Source organism: Mustela nigripes, chromosome 5 (assembly GCF_022355385.1).
Source record: "Mustela nigripes isolate SB6536 chromosome 5, MUSNIG.SB6536, whole genome shotgun sequence".
Lineage (NCBI taxonomy): Eukaryota > Metazoa > Chordata > Mammalia > Carnivora > Mustelidae > Mustela > Mustela nigripes.
In genome coordinates, this window is record NC_081561.1 from 57167940 (window position 1) to 57189161 (window position 21222).

At 40.9% G+C, this 21222-nt stretch overlaps 1 protein-coding gene across 2 annotated transcripts; it reads right to left on the bottom strand.

Annotated features, from left to right (window-relative positions):
* Positions 1-835: 835 nt before the first annotated feature.
* Positions 836-14246, bottom strand: TDRD6 (tudor domain containing 6). Of its 2 annotated transcripts, XM_059399066.1 has the most exons (4): positions 8146-14246; positions 6644-6768; positions 4841-4930; positions 836-1457 (listed from the first exon to the last, which is right to left on the bottom strand). In XM_059399066.1, the coding sequence occupies exons 1-4, from the start codon at positions 14207-14209 to the stop codon at positions 1434-1436; spliced, it is 6303 nt and encodes a 2100-aa protein (XP_059255049.1). In that variant the 5' UTR covers positions 14210-14246; the 3' UTR covers positions 836-1433. The 2 variants fall into 2 exon arrangements, with proteins under 2 accessions (XP_059255049.1, XP_059255050.1); XM_059399067.1 differs by lacking the exon at positions 4841-4930.
* Positions 14247-21222: the final 6976 nt, after the last annotated feature.

The window sequence follows — 21222 nt, forward strand, 5'->3', positions numbered from 1 at the left end:
ATAACCATAGAGAAGACTTAGTGAGTTAAAATTTTAAAATATAATAATGACCTAGTGCACACACTGGGTATCTTGCAGAGAAAAGTATACTATTTCCAGTCTTTTTTTTTTTTTAAGATTTTATTTATTTATTTATCAGAGAGAGAGAGAGAGAGAGAGAGAGCGAGCACAGGCAGACAGAGTGGAAGGCAGAGTCAGAGGGAGAAGCAGGCTCCCTGCTGAGCAAGGAGCCCGATGTGGGACTCAATTCCAGGACGCTGGGATCATGACCTGAGCCGAAGGCAGCTGCTTAAACCAACTGAGCCACCCAGGCGTCCCTACTATTTCCAGTCTTAAAGGCACTTTGAGAAAGGTTTTATCATCCCCATTTGACAGATGAGGAAGATCGAGTCTCAGAGACCTTGTATAACCTGTGCAGGTCACCTATCTCGTTAACAGCATACAGCTGAGAGTGTCACACAGCTGGATCTGTACCACCACCTATACGAACCCTGTTTTAACAGAGTGGGCTTTGAAGTTGGTTGGGTTTGGGTTTGATCAGGTTTCTGAGACTCCCCAGCTCTTTGACCTAGATAAGTTATCGTAACTTCTCTAAAAAGCGTTAATTTTCTCACCTGTAAACTATGGATAATATTGATATGCCCCTTGCAGTTAAAAATTAAATAAGACTTGCATTTAAAGCACCAACTGAGGGACTGACCTGTAAGAGCTAATATTGACGATTACTGCTTTCCCCCATTTCTAGAACTGTGATTCCATTACTACAGATAATCCACAACTACAGATGTTCCAGAATCGTATTTCCTTTTTTAATAAAATGAAACCACCACACCTTTCAGGAGAAACTTTATTGAAATCTTGGGTCATATTAGAATACATCCAAAAATCAAACAGAGTATTAGTCAAATGTTTAACTAGACAGACAAGATAAAGCTTCAGAAACAAAACAAAACATTGGGAGGAGTTCCTGCTAACAAATCCATCCCCCAAAGTAACATCAGAGGATATACTTGTCATAAACCTATAATTTTCTATTTTAATTTAAATACTGTATTCAAAAGAAACAAAAATAGAGTTTGGGGTGGTTTTGGGGTTTTTTTTTTTTTTTGCTTGTTTGTTTGTTTTGGAAATCTGAGTAATGTGTTAGCCAACTGTTTAGCAAAATAAATTCTCCTAACTGATTAAGAATATAACACATTTAAAGGGAGAAGATCCCAGATCCATATACACAGCAACCCCACTATAAGTAAGCTGCCTAGTCACAATGAGATCTATTTGGTTTTCCGTGCATATCAGAGGTTTCAAAAATGGCAGCTTCTTGGGACTACATGCTCTCGACGTGCTCGATGCTCTATTGGCCTGGTGAGATGCCACTGGTGGAATAGCAGCTCCTGACCGGCAGACTAGCCACATCTGTGGATCCACTGTTAAATCTAGATCACCTCCAGACCCCTTTTCTGGAAGAAAAGAAAAAGAGAGAGAGAGAGAAAGAGGGAGAAAAAAAAAAAACCCAAAACCTTCAAGTTGAAAAAGAAAGAAACAAGAAAATTATTTACATAGTGCTCCCACAACAAATTGAATGTCCTCTCAAAATGGTGAGAACTATTCTATGGAGAAATAATCCCATGGAGATTGTCCTTGTTTTTCTTTTTTTCTTTTAGTATTTTGGTTCTCACACTCTACCTATTATCAGACAAAGTTTCTCTAAAATACTCTAAAATTGGCATATTTTATATTTTGCTAGAATGTTAGCCAAGCTGATAACCAAATAAGCCCTTTGTTCTCTTTCCTTAGTATGTATGTTTCAAATAATACTAGAGCCTCCCAGAGCTGATTTCTCAGTGTACTTCGATGCTAAGAACCAGTGTGCTGCTTATGAACAAGATCATGCAATAACTAGTAACTTCCAACAAACCGAATCTTATGAGCTAAGCTAAAAACCCAGAAAGAAATTCCAAGACATCGTTTCACATGCAAAGATCATTGAAATGTATGAGCTAATAAACACTGAGAAAATTCTTAAAAGTCCTTTAAAATATAAATTTATCAAATTCACAATGTAATTTTCAAGATGAATTCAATCAACAAAGTTTTCTTATGACATTTCATGAACTCCTCTTCTTGGTTATTTATCCTCAGAAGCATATTTAATATTTTTAACTAAAGAGCTGTGGTTTTTTTTTCTACTACTGACATCTAAGGAAATTGATAGACCATTTTTATTTGAGGATTCAGGATAATGGTATCTTTCAGACTTAGCAAGCTGGTGATAAAAGTTAATTTTCTTTTAAAAACACAAGTTACGGGGCGCCTGGGTGGCTCAGTGGGTTAAAGCCTCTGCCTTTGTCTCAAGTCATGATCCCAGGGTCCTGGGATTGAGCCATGGGGCTCTCTGCTCAGCAGGGAGCCTGCTTCCCCTCCCCTCTCTCTGCCTGCCTCTTCGCCTACTCGTAATCTCTGTCAAATAAATAAATAAAATCTTAAAATAATAAAAATAAAAACACAAGTGACCTCCAATTGTAGTATCATCCAATGACACAAAGTAAAAGATCTTTTCCTCCTGTTTGGAATATAGCCCCACAAAAAAAAACCTTTGGAGTACTATTGACTTTTTGTTACAGACACAAAATGATCAAAATCAGAAAGGGGACCATAGATAAACCAGAGAAATGTAAACAATGAAAAACATATCCTTTTAAAAGTATGACAATCTTGATTTTACAGTGAAGAATCATCCAAGTACATGTTTTATCTTTCCAGTACTCACTTCTCTGGAACATCCCACACTGGGAAAAGTATCATTTTCTAATTTTTAGCTCCCAAACTCACAACTCTGGTTGTCTTTTTCAAAGATTTGAAATAATTTGATAATTTGAACAAATTATCCATGGTAGTGAGCCACAGACCCTTTATTAAAGAATTAATGAAGAGGGACATTTCTCCCATATTCCTTTCAACAAATAATAGCACCGTATGTGTACGTGAGGCCTATACAGAAATCAATTCATGAGACATTCTTACAATGAAATGACATCACTCAGATGAGAAAAATTTCTAAAAAAAAATGTAATCAGAAAGACTCCCAGAACACAGTGCCTTGACATATCACCAGAAAAGTCATACATAATTTAATACCTCACAATATCCACTTTTTAAGGGAACACAGCTCATTTGTAGATACATATGTAAGTTTCTTCAAATTTGAGGAAAGATTCAATTCAATATCATTAATAACCATGTAAGGCCAGAGTTATACCTATATATCTATACTATTTTATGAATGCTTTAAGTTGTCTTACATGGTTACCTTCTATTTGGCAGGTATAGGGTAGTTTACTCAAACAGAATCTTGTATGTATCTATCTGTGGCTGTGGATACTTGAAAATTAATGAATGGTAAAGATCAGAATGTAAAAGAAAGTTTTAGGAACTGCTAATGTAACATAAATGAAACAAGTTGTCATTTCCGACAAGTAAACAAAAACATGGAATTAATATAAGAAGGTAGAGATGTCCAGTGATTTTTCAAAGTGGAACATTTCAAATGACCTTGATGTGCACCACTAGGAGAAATGGTTTAACAAGTGACTGACCATTCATGTCATATCATATTATGCAGCTATGGCCTTCTGGTTGCAGCCAAGGTAGAATGAACCAACTACAGCCTCTCTCTCACTCTGATTATAGCTAAAAATTCTGGAAAGAGGGGGCCTGGGTAACTCAGTCAGTTAAGTGTCTGCCTTCGGCTCAGGTCATGATCTCTATCAAGCCCCTATGTTGGGCTCCCTGCTCAGCAGGGAGTCTACTTCTCTTTCTCCCTCTTTCTCCCCCCAACTCATGCTTGCTCTCTGTAAAATAAATAAATAAAATCTTAAAAAAAAAAAAAAAGTAGGAATGCCTGGGTGGCTCAGTCAGTTAAGCGTCTGCCTTTCACTCAGGTCACGAACCTAGGGTCCTGAGATTGAGTCCCACATTGGGAATCCCTGCTCATCAGGGAGACTGCTTCTCCCTCTGCTTGTGTTCTTCCTCGCCTCCAACAAATGAATAAATAAAATCTTAAAAAAAAATTTATTTTTTTTAAAGTAAACTGACACTGGAACCAACAAACTCAGGAGAGACAGAACTTGTGGTATGAACCTAACAGTTGATCACATGCTAAAAAAAAAATTCAATATTTTCTAGAAGATTTTAACAGGATCCAAAGTTTTACAACATAATATTCAAGACACTCTGGGCATAATCCAAAATTACTCAACATACAAAGAACCAGGAAAAGTTCATCATTTTTCAAGCCAATCATTAAATGGTAAGTCCTGAGATGATCAGGTACTGGAACTATTAGATGCCAATTTTAAATGAAGCACTTCAATAAACTCCAAATAGAATAAACTCAAATGCCCAGATATTATAATGGCATGGAAACTACCCACCATATCATTTTAAATGAAGAACATAGAGTATAAAACTATATGCAGAATGAAATCAACTATGCTCAAAATACACAGATGATATATTTACATTCCATATAAACAGAAAAAAAATCATGAAAGAAAACAAAATCAATCAACCTCTTTGTCTTGAATGGATCTATATCATAATTTTTTAAATCCCTCCAAAACCCCAAAGAGTAGAACAGTAATAACTAGTTTGCCCAAAGGGTTACCTGGCATAAAATTCAGAATCATTGATTTTGTTACTGCTGTTTTTCATTGTTGTTATCCCCATATTAGTATTTTTTTCCTCCATTATTCCCAAACACAAGGGCTTTGGAAATAGCTTAAGTCACCTTTGAAAATGAAGGACAATGTTCTCATGAATTAATAGTTATATAATTCCATACCTCAAATGGACCCTTATCCAATTTGGGTATGCCATTCCAGACATTCTCAGGGTTCACTATCTCCTCCGCACCAGTTGAAATGTTCATAACCTGCAAGAGAAAGAGAAATTAATAAAAACTGGGAGTTTCCAAAAACTTTGATCTGTGGACCATAGCAATCCTTCTTCAAATGAAATACCTCAAAAGGCAATGAAAATAATTTTATTAAACTTCAATATTACGTTTCAATTCAACAGAACTTCCATTCAATTAACATATTGTGTATTTATGCCTTGAGATCAAAGATGGTTAAAAATGAGATCTCACAAAGTTCAAAATTTTGTGGAGAAACAGACCTACAAGCAGAGCGTTACAATACAATATAGGAAGTACAGACTTCTGCAGCAGGAAGAATAGGAATATAATATAGATATCAAGCCAAGGTATTTGGAGGGGGGTGAAAAGATGGAGAGATTTATTTATTTATTTTTAATATTTTATTTATTTATTTTGTTTGAGGAGCGCAAGAGATGGAATGAACAGGAAGGAGGGGCAGAGGGAGAAGCAGACTCCCTTCTGAGTAGGGAGCCCAATGCAGGACTGGATCTCAGGACCCTGGAATCCTGACCTGAGCCCAAGGCAGATGCTTACCTGCCTTGGGTATCCCAAGATGGAGAGATTTAGAAAATAATGCTAGTGAATGCTTCACAGAAGAGGCATCGCAAAATGAAACTCTTTCAAAAATAAGTGAAAATTAACCAGTTTGGAAGAAGGATAGAATACAAGTGAATAGAACTGGATTATTAAATAGAGCAAAGAAGCCAAGCGGAATAGTATACATAAGAGAAATCAAGCAATTTGATGTCCATCTAATATAAGGTAATAAAACACAAACATAAGACTGGAGGGGCACCTGGGTGGTTCAGTGGGTTAAAATCATGCCTTCAGCTCAGGTCATGATCTCAGGGTCCTGGGATCCAGCCGCATTAGGCTCTCTGTTCCTCAGGGAGCCTGCTTCCTCCTCTCTCTCTGCCTGCCTCTCTGCATACTTGTGATTTCTATCTGACAAATAAATAACTAAAAATAAAATCTTAAAAAAAACCACATAAGACTAGAGATGACAATGGACACTCAACCCTAGAGGATTCCAGTTTTTCATAAGACCCTTGTTAATGAGCTTGACTTTTCTACCCTAGACCAGTGGTTCTCAAATTTTAATGACCTAAGAATGTACATTCCTGGACCTACCCCCAGAAATCCTGAATCAGCCAGCCAAGGCAAGGTCTAGGGATCTCCAATCGAAGAAACACAGCAAGTGATTTTGATACTGGTGGTCTTCAGATCACAGGAGGAGCACTACGACCTGGAAAGCCCCAGCAGCTGTTACACACAGGAATGCCCTACTCAGACTTGCATGTGACAGTCTTCACACTGGCACTATAGAGAATCAGCTGAAGGAAGACTAGAAATAAGCCAGATTGAGGGATAATAGAGTAATCTACTTGTAAAACAAGGGACTTGTTTTGCCAAGGCAGTGGCATTCGGCATCAAAAAGTTTAAAACTAAGCGACAAGAAGTGGAAAGTGTAGAATTTGGTGACTGATAAGACTTCAGAAGTATGGGAGGAGAAAGAGCCTAAGATGGTTTCTTTCTAGGATGCTTCTATCTGAACTTTGAAATGACTTTTGCAGGGAAACAAATTATCAGGGGGAATGATCCAGTAAATGTCTATTCAATTGCATTTTCTAGTCTGGTAAATTTCAGTAACATTTCCTTAACAGTCACCTAGTACATTTGGAGATAAAGTACCTCCACTTCACTTACCCTTGTGCCTTCTTCAGTGATTTCCAGAATCTCACATTTAGACCATGTATTTCTTAGACTTGACCACACAACACATGCAGATCCAACAGCAAATCCTTTCAGAGTGTAGGTTTTCTCCGGTTGAGCTGCCAAATTGAATAAAGCCTCAATGCATACCTCTTAATCCCTTCACGTAGATACACTATTAGAGCATTTTCTTAATCTGCACTTACTATATAACCAGCATCATGTATGGTCTGAATCTGTTTCTCTTCCTGGATTTCACTTTAAATTCTTCCAGTATCCCTTCCCAATAGAATTCCTTACCGCTCCCTTCAAAAAACACCCCCACGATGTGATGTGGTTTTTTTAAGGATGTGAATCAGATTCCTGACTTTGAAACTCTCTCTCTCAAAAGTTGGATATTGTGGCTACATGTGGTCTGGTAAGCAGTTACAACCGCCACTTCTTTAGCAAAGCAGCGTATTACAAGTCAGCAGACATTATCATAAAGTTATCACCTCTTGTTATTAAAATGTGGCGATGAGGACTAAAAATCTACGGTGATACTTAAATAAATCACAGTATATCCACGGAGTGGCATACCATAGAATTAAAATATTTTGAAAGCATATTTAAGGGATTAAAATGCAGGATTCAACACTATGATAATGTGATTTGGGTTTAGTTTTTAAAACCGTACGTAAACAGACACACAGAGACACGGTAAAAGAGGACAGCAAGCAAGTGCTTTGCAGCTTTATCAATGGTGGGATTATGGTAATTTGCATTCTCTCCAGACCACTGTTTTCTCTCTTTTATATGATGGTCCAAATTTAACAATATAAAAATCTACTTATGCAAAGTCTGACATTGGTCATCTAAAAAACCCTGAAAGTTAGCCATTTCATGTAACTTTTAAATCTTATTAAGGAGCCAGGAAAATATCAGTAAATGTAATTCATGAAAAAGTTAATGAAAAAAAAAATTCTCCAATATTTACTCATGGCTGTTCTTTTGTCCGATTAGTATAAGCTCCCTAAATCTAGTGTTTGTTTAGGGGTTTCTAAATCAACAGCAAGCTATATGCATAAAGCAAAACAGTTAAATTTGAAAACTGCAAACTTGATCCCTATCAATTCATGCCCACAGTAGTGCTTAGCAAAGGAACCCTGTTTTTTTAAGACCTACAAAAAAACATAAACTCTTGATTTTGGAGCGTACTTGTTTACACTTTAAACATAATTGCTTTTTGGAGACACCGATTTTAGGCCATCTACTTGTAAACACAGTGTTAACAATTCAGCATTTCATCCGGCGGGCTCCTACATGGATTTCACAACTTCATCCCCCCCATTTAAGATGCCCTTCATGAAATCCAGATCTGATTTTCTTTTCAGGTTCTAACCTTCCCCCCGTCCCCAAATTAATTAAAAAAAATAAGACCCCCAAGATTATCATTATCTTTAAGATAAATAAGTACTTTTGAAAGACACCAAGTTAAATAAAGAGAAATCTCCTACCTGAGACATGGTCTTGTAAAGCATTATGGTGCTTCCTTCCCGCTCTGGATTCTTCTTCAGAGAACAATGTCAATGATGAAATGGCATCCCTGTTGTGATACTCTGTAAACTCTTCTTTATATATATTGGTTTCAATCTGCATGTTGGGATGGCAATCCTTTGCATGTAGGTGCAACGGTGACCCATGCTGGTCCTGGAAACACTCCACGCAACTTGGCTCTCTTGTGTCTTCTGCACACGTGGGTTCCTGGGCCATCTGACCAACTCTTAGCGACAAAGTGTTTATTTTGTCATCCAGACACAGCTGGGCTGTGGGTAATTCAAGTTCTGGCTGCTTCTCAGAGTCACAGCTGAGGGAAAGCTGCATTGTAAATGGCTGCAGGATGGGTTCTGGGTCACAACCCTGGGACAACGGCACTATTGGAGGCACCAGGCCTAGCTCTTCTTTGTCTTCGTCCCCGACAAGAGAATGCTGTAACTCAATGGATTCCAGTTCCAGGAACTCTTTGGATTCATCATCAGGGGAAAGGGTCACCTCAAGGGAGTTCATTTCTAACATCTCCTTTGTTTGGCTCTCCTGGGGTAGTAACGTGTTAAATCCTGCCATGAGGTATTTATCATCAAACTTAGCCTTGTCAACCAGATGGCATTGTATTTTACCTTCCAGTACCTCGGGGCCAATTTTATCTTTGCCTGAGTTTTCAAAAGCTTCAAAAATGTTGTCCGTGTCAGGGTCATACGATTTCGTTGGCTTGGTTTCAAGAATGTTCAAGCCTTTTTCAACTTTTTCAGAGAGCTCATCTGTGGATGGTTCTACATATGGGGTTTTCTCTTGTCCAGCTTTACTACTTGGTTTCTTAAGTCTAACCTCAGGACTGAGGGACCCAAGGGTTCCCTTTGTTGGGTCTTTTTTTTCATAGGACAGATCACTGCTACTAATACCAACCTTAGAATATTTCTTCATTTTCTCATTAATACTCTCACCTTTGCTTTTCAAGTCAACAACTGCCAAAGGGATATTACAAACATCCCTTTTGATTTCTAATATTGTTATCTCCAACACATCTTCTGTTACTATTTCGTAAAAGTAGTCATTTCCTTCTTGAGGGCACACACCTTCTGAAATGTTAAATCCTGAAAGGCAACATGGAAAGGCTTGCATGGGGACCACCAAAAGTTCAGAAGGAATGTTCCAGAGTGCTTTAGGGTCCACACAGTCTTCAACGTTTCCAAAGTCTACAAGTCTGACGGATACAAGATAATCCTCACAAATATTGGTGATAAGTGCCCGATAATAATGCCCATCTTCTCTATATCTCACTATGCAAGGATCTCCAATATGAGGGCATGGGACACAACTTCGCCAATCTGTTACCTGTTCTCCAGCTGTTTGTACTTCTACTTCTAAATACTGAAGTTTCTCAGTATCAGCAAACTGACACCAAAAATACTCAGGTCCATCTATCACGGTGGCATAAGCTCTTATCATCCTCATCGTTGGATTATACCAGTTGAGAAACATTGAAGTGTCAGTGTCGGTTTTGCTGACAGACTTTGAACAGGCACTTTTAATTATTTGATCAGAAAGTCTTACTTGAGATTTTTCATTGAAAGCATATCTGCTAAGCATATCTTCTGCTATGATCCCATGTTCATCCGCAAGAATAACTTCCCATCTGTCTTGAAATTTAACGAATTCACATCTTATTTGGGCCTCATCTGTCCTTTGGGAAAAGTAATGCATCATTTCCTTACATTTTAAAATCTCAGGGACCCAAAGCCCCCTCAAGGAGCAATGAATGCCCAATCCTGGTAACAGTGCATTCATAAGGTCAAGCTTTCTTACCTTGTTAGTATGAACCACAGAAACATTGCCATAATCTATAAATTGTACAGAGAGAAGGTCATTGGGTTGTTGTTCCTTGACCACAGCGCGATACCATAAATTGTCTTCTGGAAAGATGGCACAGATTACATCTCCTCTCTGCAAAGGTGGACCTGAGTAGCATTGGGGCTTTGTTCTAGCATCATTTAATCTCTCTGAAAGATGAGTGATTTCAGCTTCGTCTTCTGTTAGTTGAACATAAAAGTCTAAAAAGTCATTTATATGAGAAACATACACAGCTGTTTTAAAGCCAGGCATTATAATCTTCTGGGGGAAGTCAGAAAATTTTAGAGGCAAATCTTTGTTATAGGACCCTCCTATTTTTCTCTCTGAAGGAGTAGCTTCTAGTTTTTTCGCTTTCAAAGGTGGCTCAGCAAAACTGTCTTCTTTCTTTTCTGGTGTTACTGGACACACTTGATTACCCTGATTTCCTACAGAGTCCTGATACTGAGTGACTAAGTTTGCCTTTGTTGAACTTCGTAAAAGCTTGGTGTCCTTACATGCTGAACTGATCTTAGATTTGTAGGATTCTCCCAAGATCTCCATACTACAGAATTTGTTCTCTGTGGATTTACTTACATACTGTATAGGTGACAATTTCATATTTTCCTTTTTTATTTCAAGAGTTTCAGTTGTAGCGAGGAGTGCTACACTTTTTTTTCTGGTCCTACCTTTGTAGCCAAGTATCCCTAACTTCTCATTAATATTAGCATTAATTTGAATACTGTCATCATAAAGTTCTATAATCAGTCTTCCATCTGGATCTTTTGCTACAACCAAAGCCTTCAATGACTTATCTAAAATAGTCTCCCGAAACCATGCTGTAATTTCTTCTGGTATATGATCAGGAATGTCAGATAATGAACATTTCACAGCTTGCATGGGCAAAAGTAAGACATCATATGCATCAGTTGGTATTGGAAGAAGATCATCATTTGTTACCACACAAATGTTTCCAAAATCCACAAAAAAGACTTTATTTGGTTCTTTTTCTATTATTATCCCTCGATACCAATTTCCATCAGTATACTTGGCAAGACACAAGGTTCCAGGGATCAAGGGAGTTGTCTGCAAATTCAACAAAACTTTACTTAATTGTGTAATATTACAGGACAACTGTTCTAAAATACTCGCATTTCTTCCCAGTTGGCAATAAAATGTCCAAGGGTCGTCAACATGTGTTATATACACAGATTCTTCACTTCCAATTTTCATATCATGTGTCGAATAGTAGTAAGAATGTAGCTGAACAGAGGGCTCCAAAGGCTTCTGAAGTTTAACTGGTCTTGCAAGTCTCTTTTCTACCAAAAAATGGCAGGCACTCTGAAAAGGTGTGAGCAAATCCACAACATTAAACAGTTCTTCATCTTGTACTGAAGCCAAAGCAAATATTGTGCATTTCAATTCGAGATTCTCTTCCCAGGCATTGTCTACAAATTCACTAAAAGCTTGTATTGCCTTTTCATCCCAAGCAAAAGGATTCTGACCAGTCGGTTGAATTAAATTGTAAAGACTGCACCGAAAAGCCTGGGCTTTAACCTTAAGAAACTCTTCACTAATTGAGTAAATATTCTTCACAGATACCATTTCTTTGTCTCCGTAATCTACGAACATGACTTTGACATGCTCTGCAGATTGTACTCCACGAATCACAGCTCTGGACCATTTTCCATTTACTGTTCGTTTTGCCAGACAAGCAGGGGTGGTACCCCCATAGGAAGTAGCTGTTGTTTTGCAGTAGTCCTGGATATTACACATCAAAGTTTTAAATCCTTGGGTGTTCCTTGTCAGTTGGCACCAGAAGTAGCCAGGGCTTTCAACATAAGACACCTTGACTTCTACCGTGCTTCCAACTTTCAGCTCTCCTTTACAAGAAGAGCCTGGCTTAATTTCCAAGAAATTCCTTATAAGAGGAGAATAAACAGATACTCTATTCTCTTTTTCTGGCACAACTAGTCCAACTGGAATATCTGTAATTACTGCTGTTTCACTCAAAATTTCTGAAACAGATGCAGTCTGATTATCCCTCTTGGCTTTCTGTTCTACTTCTGCCTTTTTGGCAGGACATATTTTGTTATTCTCACTGGTAAAGTGGCTTGAAATATGCCCTGGAGAGTAGGCATTTCCAGGAATCTTTTCCTTGGTTTCGAATTCCTGATACTTGGCAAAACCAGCTTGAGCAATTACCTTACTAATGTTTTCTTCCCCTGTTCTTGATTCATCAAGAATCTCAATAACATATTGATTATCCAGCTTATCAAGGACATGGATAACTAATTCTTTGTGGAGCACAGTCTTCTTAAAAAAGGAAATGGCCTCCTGGCTCCAACTTTCCCCTAAGGGCCAAATATCTGCTAGTGTACACCTCAGAGCCAGTATGGGCAGCCGCCGAAACTGGGGAAGCAACATCCTCACGTCATACCAATCCACATTTTCCGAACTGCCACGGTCAACTAGAAACACATCCACACTCTTGTCATCTAATCGGGTGACCATGGCCCGGTAATACCCATTTTCTTTCCATTTGACACAGCAAAGGTCATCGGGTTCGGGTTTCAGAACTACGCCGTCCAGTTTACTGGCAGAGGAATAGAAACTGCACATTCTTCTCATCAGCTTGCTGAAAGTGCCTTTGTGTTTCCTCAGCCGAATCCAAAATTGGGAAGGAGTTCTAACAAACTCCACCTGGGCGTCGTAGAAGGCGTTGATCTTTAACCTGATTGATCTTAAGGCTGGGAGTGAAATCTCCTCATCTACTTCTTCAGCAGGAGACTGAGACTGAAAAGCTATTTCTCGCTCTTCCTCCTCCTCCTCCATTCCCTGGCTCTGAAGGAACCGGTCTGCCAAGCAACAGGACTGGACTCCGAACACACAATTCAGATTGATCCCATCTTCTCCATACAGGGTGACATAATAAACGTGCTCAAAGGAACAGTAAAATTCAATCTTTGCATTCACTGCCTGGCCCAGTATCAAGGCCTTCAGGTCACCAACCTGGGACCGAGACCAGCCTTGCCCACCGTCCCAGAGTCCATACAAAGCACAAGGGTAGGTCACCACGGGCATTCGGAAATACTCAGGCAGCAAGTAGCGGAGGCTGCTGCAGCTCACTAACTCCTTCCTTCCATAGTCCACGTGGAGCACCTGGGCACAGCGCTGGGGCCGAAAAGTCTCAAGCAAGAGGGCTCTGTACCAATGTCCGTCCAACCCACAGGATGCGCACGGAGAGCCAGGCTTGTCTGGGCTCTCCTCCTTCTCTTCCCAGGTGGCACTGGTAGAGTTCTCATCCCCGGCCCCTGTGGAACCCCGGTAGATCTGGGCCATGCTCTCGGACAGGCGGTGGATCTCCTGCGAGAGGCTCCGGAGCTGGCAGTGGATGCGGTGGGGGTGACACACCTGGGTCACCACGACGGGCTCTGTCACGCCCAGCTGCAGCCGCGGGTAGAAGTAATCCAGGCCAGGCTGCTCCTGCTTCGGAGGGACCCGCGGGAGGATCGGGGCCGCGGAGCCCAGGCCGGCAGTGGCCGCCGTTAGGTAGCGCTTGAGCAGCGAGCGGAAGAGGCTGTCGGGCACCTGCCGCGCTAGCCCGAGCTCCTGCATCTGCTGGAACAGCCCGGGAACCTCCAGAAGGACCAGGCGATGGAGCAGCAGCACGTCCAGCACCCGCCCGTGCACCTGCTTGCCTTGCAGGCTGCTGAGGAAGTCCACGGCACTGGACGGCCAGTGCTGGGGCTCGCCACCGCCCCCTCCCCCGCCCCCGCCCCCGCCCGCCGGCACCAGGCCGGCCAGCACGCAGCCCAGCACCTCCGACGGCAGGTGGAAGAACTCGCTGCGCCCCGGCGCCAGGGAGCCCGCGCCCGCTGTGATGGTGCGGCCCTCGTCGAGCAAGAAGACGCGGCTCTCCTGCGCCTGCTGGCTAACCACGCGGCAGCGGTGCCACAGGAGCCCCACCTGCACCAGGCACAGCTCGCCGGGTGAGGCCGAGGCGCCGCCCAGCGCCCACGGGCCGCGCGTGGCCGCCGCTTCCTGAATCTCCCGGCTCAGCCGTAGGTACTCCTCCCGCCGCTGGCCCACCAGCCCCCAAAGCTGCACGGGGATCACCTCAGGGTGCACGTCCACGAACGACACCCGCAGGACTAGCGACGCCCCCGGCGTGGGCAGCCCGGGCGTGGAGCACATCTCGGCGGCGCCGCGCGGCCGTCGACCCCCGAGAGGTCAGGGCGGCGCGTCAAGCCCGCCGGCGCCCCCGCGCCCGCACCCTCGGCTGGACGGCCCCGCAGACCCGGGCTCTGGGCACAGAGCGACCGGGGAAGACGCCCGGCGAGTCGCCCCCTCGGCGACCTGCCCGACGCCGCGGCCCCCGGACTCGCGCCGACTGGTAGGACCGGCGGCGGGACCAACCGCCCAGCGTCGCGCCGCGGAAGCATTTGCAGCGCGCGCTTCCGGATTCCGGGCGCGGGAGGGGGTCGGCCGGCCAGCGGGGCGCGGGGAGCTGGACCCCCGGGGCGGGCGGAGGCGAGCCCGGGCGGGAGGGGCTTCGAGGGCAGTTCCGCGGGCTACGCGGGGCAGCGTCGGGACGCAGCCTGCTGCTCAGGACGCCTTCCGCGGCGGAGGGAAGGCCTCGCCAAGGGCGGGGCGCCGGTAGGGGCCCCGAGCCCTCGTGGTGCGGGCCGCAGGCCTAGGACTGAGCCAGGCCGGGTGCCCCGCGCCGTACCGGGCTGGGGAGGAACCGGGAGGAAACCTGGAGGCGCCCATGGCACGCGCCTGGGCGTTAGGGCCGGAACCCTGAGGGGGCCCCGCGCCCCCTTCCGGGCTGAGGCGGAGCGGCGCGAATGGTGGCTTGGGCACATTCCGTGTTGTGAGCCCCGCAAGCTGCTCACCCTCGTCCATGAACCCCTTCCCGCGCTTGAACTGATAGAGCTGTTGCGAGCGTTACAATAAAGTATGGGTGTACCTGGAGACTGTTCGATCTTCCTTTTCCACAGTTACTGGTCTGAGTTGCCCTGCTTTTTTGTTTGCCTAAGTTCTGGCTTCCCAACTTGGTAGGCATCTGTTCTTTTCCTCACAGAGCCGGCGCATAACCGGACTTACAAAAGGACGTCTAGAGGAACGGGAAGAAACAGGACTTGGGACTCTCAGGCTCTATCCGCCACGGCAGAGGATCTGTTGGCTGCACTCTTGTTCTCTTCCCCCACCCAAATCCTGGGTAATCCTCCAGGGGGAGGGCGGGGAAGGGGAATCTGCAGGCAAACTGTGAGGAGCTCCCAGAGATCTGTCTGTGGTAGATTTCTGTTCATTTGCAAAGTCCGACACATTTGTGGGAGTGTCTCGTGTCCTTCACATTCTGAAATATCAAATACAATGTAGATAAAATCAAGAAAGTGTTTAATATAATCCTGGTTTACCAGTGTAAATCGCAGAATTTTCTATCTATTCATGGTAGATGTAACCTCACGGCCAAAGCCTCCTGTGCTTACTTTTATCTTTGTTAAAGGATTGATTGATTGATTGATTGATTGTTGATTGATTACAAGCTCTATATGTCATGGGGCTTGAACTCAGGACTTTAAGATCAAGAGTCACATGCTCTGGGCGCCTGGGTGCTCAGTTGTTAGGCATCTGCCTTTGGCTCAGGTCATGATCCGAGTGTCTTGGGATCGAGCCCCGCATGGGACTCCCTGCTCAGTGGGAAGGCTGCTTTTCCCTCTCCCACTCCCCTGTTTGTGTTCTCTCTCTCAGTCAAATAAATAAATAAATCTTAAAAAAATAAAAAAGGCACATGCTCTACCAGACTGAGCCAGCCAGGAGCCTCTCCTGTGCTTACTTTTTTTTTTTTTTTTTTTTTTAATATGAAGAAGCCTGGTTTTTTATTTTATTTTCTTCTAAGATTTTATTTATTTTTTTGGCAGACAGAGATCACAAGTAGGCAGAGAGTGAGGAGGAAGCAGGTTCCCCACTGAGCAGAGAGCCTGATGCGGGGCTCGATCCCAGGACCCTGGGACCATGACCCGAGCTGAAAGTAGAGGCTTTAACCCACTGAGCCACCCAGGTGCCCCCTACGCTTACTTTTTAATGGCAGTTGTCTTTGAGCATTTCTGGAACCTATCATGGGACTGAGGCAATAAATACTCACTGAATGAATAAATAAAAGAATCATTTGATTTCTTTAAAAAGATTTTTAACCTGATATACTCATCCTTGAAAATTCAGTTTAGTTTCATTTTCCAGATCTTCTTTAATTAATGCTTTATACTCATGTTAGAAGAAAAACAAACATTTGATTTAAAACCATCTAGCAAGATCTAGCTCTTAAGTCCTCTTCCCCTATTATTCACCCAGGTTCAATTGATTATTCTCTGCCTTTTATAAACTTCTGTTACATTTAGTGTTTATAACATATATTGATCATATCATGCAATGGTTTACTATTTCTTCTTCCTACCAGAACATGAATTTCTTGAAGGCAAGAACTCCTCTCATTTATTTTAATATTCTCAGTGTCTAGCACAATATGGGACTTTTAATCAACATGCAATAAATGTTTAACAAGAAAATAAGTAGATTATCTGGCACTGTGCCATTTATGGTAAAAGGAAGCTGTTCATTATAAAATGGTTTTATTATCATCTGGACTTGTTTGATCATCCCATGGAATAATGGAAATTTCAATTCTCTGTATCAGCTCAAGCAATATAACCAAACTTACAGAGACCACAGGGTTGTAGACAGAGTAAATGACTTGTTTTCTATCAAACTTGTCCCTCAACCTCCTTCCATGGCCCAGGGCCCTGGATAATCAGGGCATATCATTCAGCCATTATGGGCTAAGAGCCTGTTCCTCCCATTTTCCCAGATATTTCCAATGTCCCACTTCTTCCGTGTCTGGGAGAGATAGCTTTACTTGCTCTGCATTGCTGTACTGCTGGACATGGAACTTAAAAAATCAGACCACTGCACGTGAAGATTAAGCTCCTGCTACCACCAACCATCTCTAGAACCTTTCCATCACCCCCAACTTTGCACCTATAAGACACTGACTTCTCATTCTCTCCTATTCCAGCCCATAGAAAGTATTCTACTTTGTGTTTCTAGTAATTTCTTTGTGTTTCTAGTTGTCTCATATACATAGGATCATACAATATGTGTCTATTTTGTGTCTTATTTCACTCAGCATATTGTTTTCAAGATTCATCCATGTTCTAGCATGTCTCAGAATTCCCATGCTTTTTAAGGCAGAATAATATTCTATTATCTGTATGTGTATATATATGTAAATATATATACACATATACATATGCATACAGCACATTTTGTGTATCTGTTCATACTTTGATCTATCTATGGGCATTTGGATTTCTACCTTTTGGCTATGTGAAAAATGCTGAAAAATGACACTGGTATACAACTATCTGTCCCAGTCCTTGCTTTCAGTTCCTAGCCTGTTTACCTACAAGCGGACAGCTGGGTCACATGATAATGCTACATTTAATTTTTTGAGGAAACCTTATACTGTTTTATATAGTAGCTGCAGTATTTTACATTCTCACCAGCAATGCCCAAGGGTTCCAATTTCTCCATATTCTCACCAATGCTTGTTATTTTCTGTTGTTGTTGTTGTTGTTGTTGTTGTTAATAGCCGTCCAATAGGTATGAAGTAGTACTCATGAATTTTTTTGCATCTATGTTCCTAAGAGACATTGGTCTGTAGTTGTCTTTTTTTATAAATGGGTTTAAGCATTTTGGACGATAAGTAAAAAAACAAACAAACAAAAAAAAAAGAATGAGAAGTCAAGGCTGTCCTGAGGTTTCTTGGCTGCATTAGTGAGTTTGTAGTGCAACAGAGAATCCCGGAGCAGGACCAGATTTTAAAGGGCAGGGAAGAAGGATTTGTACAATATTTTTTGTACAAATATTTTTGTACAATATTTATACAGAAGCTTGTATGATATTTGTACAAAATTTGTGCAACAGTTTTTGTAATAGTGGGAGATGTCAGTTCACAAGGACTGTGGCCATCCTGGAGGAAGTATATAGTTGACAACTGAGAAAACATGCCTAAAGCCTGAGAACTGTGTAAGGGCCAAAAACACAGAAAATGGCAACATCTCCCATTTACTGAGCAATGGTGAATGTTTGGGAATTACCAGTGTAAGTGTAGTAGCTGAAGTCACAGAACTGCGGGACTCTTCCTAGAAAAAGAGAGTGAAAAAGGACCAAAGGGCCAAGAATAGAACCTCAAAGAACCGAAATTTAAGTACAATGCAGCAAAGAAATGGCCAAGAGACTGAAAAATAGTAAGCAAGAGGAGGGAAAAGTATGATGGAAATCCAAGTAGAATTTGGTATTCAAAAAGGAGAACAATTCTTCAGTGTTTCAAGGAATTCCAGTGTTACCTTCCTCCTCTATCCTCAGTCAGGGAGATGTCCATCACTGTAATTACCAGTTGTCGATCTTTATTAGTCACAGCAGAACTAGATTAATAGGACTGGATTAAATGCAAAAATGGAGTTATTATAAATTAATGAATTTATATTGACACGGCACAAGGATTCTTTTTTTGCTAATGTAAAGGTTTAAAATCTGATACCTAAATTAAGTCCGCTTCTATTTCAATTGTGAAAAATAAAGATTAAAGCTTAAAAATTATCTCTAGATTTGTTATGACCATTTTCACTTAAAAATACATCAGGATGAAACCATACCAGGACAAAACAAAACCTTTCACAATGAATCAGGCATTCTTAAAGATTTATTTTAAAAATCAGGATAATGCACTATATTTACTCACATATATTCCTGTTACCAGATATTTTCAGCAAACAGACATCTTTAAGCATCTTCATCTGCTTTTATCAAACCTTCAAAGTGGCTCCTGCTGCTGTTGACAATCACAGCAGCCTGTTGGGGGTAAAGTATGGGGAGAGAAAAATAATCACGTATTCTTCACAATTCAGAAATAATAAAACAATTGAGTGGGTAAATGTGCATTTGTATGCTACCAATGAAGGCCAAAATAGTGATGTAACTTTCATACACACTGTAAAAGGAAGAATAGTATAACCTGGTCACATTATTAATTATTAACTAATTAATAATATTAATATTTTGTATTAACCTATTATATTCTCAATTTTTTTGTGGAATAGCTATTAAGCTGTGGAATACTTCTTAACATTATAACAATTACATATGTTAAGCACACATGATCTTTTGAAAATGCAGTTAAGCAGCTAGTATGGTAAAGAATCTCATGAAATCACATGTTACTAACCCAGCATAATTATTCTGAAGGTAGGACAAAAACAACATAGGACTTTATCATGTGTGCAGAAATGTTTTTCTCTCTCCACCCCCTAAAAAAAATCTCTGAATGCAACAAATACCTCCTGAGCAGCTTCTGTTTGAAGTTTTAAGGGAAACAGATGTATGACAAGGTCCTTGCTTGCAAGCAATTTATTCTGTATGGGAGAAGCAGGCATAAATCCATATATACAGACACATATCCTCAGTAGGGAAAGCAGTAGGAGCAGAGAGGTGTTGAAAATGTGGAAGTCTTCTGAGATCATTCTAGATACTAAAGTAGGCTTTAACCCAAAAATGAGCATGAATGGGGGGCGGGGAGTGATGGGAGCAGAGTTAGGTGGGGAGTACCGCAGGAACACTGCATGAGAAGCAGCCAAGTGAAGAGCATCCCCAGAGAACAAAGTGGAGCACTGCATTTGCAAGGAGGTTGAGTGCAGGTATGTAGCGAAATGCAAAGAGTAGGAACATGGCTTGGAGTCAGAATGAGAAGTTCCTGGGCGTGGTATTAAAAATTTTCATTTTTATTGTATATGAGGAGTTGTTGAAGGCAAGAACTTAGTAACATGTCCAGAGTTGTCTGAACCAAGAGGACGCCACTACTCTGTGAGGCAGGATTTTCTTGTGAGACAGGCCACCCATATAAAAAAGTTTGTGTTATACTTTAAGGCCTGCATAAACCTTAACTGAGTTTCAGATATGAGAAGTTAATCAAATCCAGGGAAAAGCATATCCCCACACATTTTTTTAAACCCTCTTTTCTTTCCCCATGACATCAATATAATGCCCACCTTCAAGAATATGCAAGTTAAGATTCTAGAGGATTCTAGAGTTCAGTCATTTCATAATATAAAGAAATGGAAATAAAGAGAAATGGAAGGACTTGCTAATACTTCTGCTAGTCCCGAATTAGATAGAATTTAGATAGATAGAATTAGATAGATTAATTAGAATTCAGGCTCAATCTGTCCTCCACATTACCAGGCATTTAATAATAATATATATTTGTTTGGTAATCATTTTTAAAGAGTCCTGGTTTAACTGGAGGGAAGAGAATTAATTACCTCCCTTCAATTTTTTAACCATCATGTATTAAATTAAAATACACATTTTACCTCAGGGAGGTTCTGAAGGAATCTGTTTTCATTAACAAGAGGAACATATAAACTATTTCAGATGTAAATATACGGTTGTGCTTCAAAAGGTGAAGACAGAACAGCTTTTTTTTTTTTTTTTTACATTTAAAATCTCTCTGAATTATTTCCTTTTTTTCCTTAGCAAAGTGAAATAAATTTCAGACTAGTCTATGATAGATTCTTGAAATAATGAAGACAAAACTGACTTATGTTATATATAATTGTAATTAATTTTTGTTGCATACCTAACAGCAAAGAAATGCTACTAATGAGAGTAAATATTTATATAAAAATAAGACATGGTCTTACCATTAGCAGCTTATAATGAACTGGGACATGGAGCATTTGATAGACTCTTTATTCCTTACTAAAAGCACATTTAAGATAGGTTATCTCTATTTAGATAGGTATGTTAATTCCCTTATACATATAAAAACAATTGTATATAACTAAAAATAACTATTTTTCAATGAGAAAAAAATCATTCAGAAGAGAAAAATGTGGAAGCTAAGCAAAACCAACTTAAATGCTAGGTATTCATTAGTGAGGATAAAGAGTATATTTAGTAGTATTATAATCAACAAGTGAGATTGAAATGGTTAAGTCTTTTAGTATGGATACAAAATTACTGAAATTTTTACTCTTATTTATTGTGGATTATTTTGAAGAGGATCAAGATGATTTTAAGTTGGCAAAGACAGATCAAAATTCCAAGACACATTAATGGATATGACTTCACTGGAAAAATATGAAATG

Bases quoted from the DNA above. Each gene is read 5' to 3' on its own strand.
- TDRD6 (XM_059399066.1), bottom strand. From the start codon at position 14,209: ATGTGCTCCACGCCCGGGCTGCCCACGCCGGGGGCGTCGCTAGTCCTG. The intron at 4,931-6,643 runs GTAAGTGAAGTG...TTTCTCTTGCAG, and splicing joins TCACTGAAGAAGGCACAAGG to GTTATGAACATTTCAACTGG. The intron at 1,458-4,840 runs GTATGGAATTAT...CTTTTCTTCCAG, and splicing joins TGGATAAGGGTCCATTTGAG to AAAAGGGGTCTGGAGGTGAT.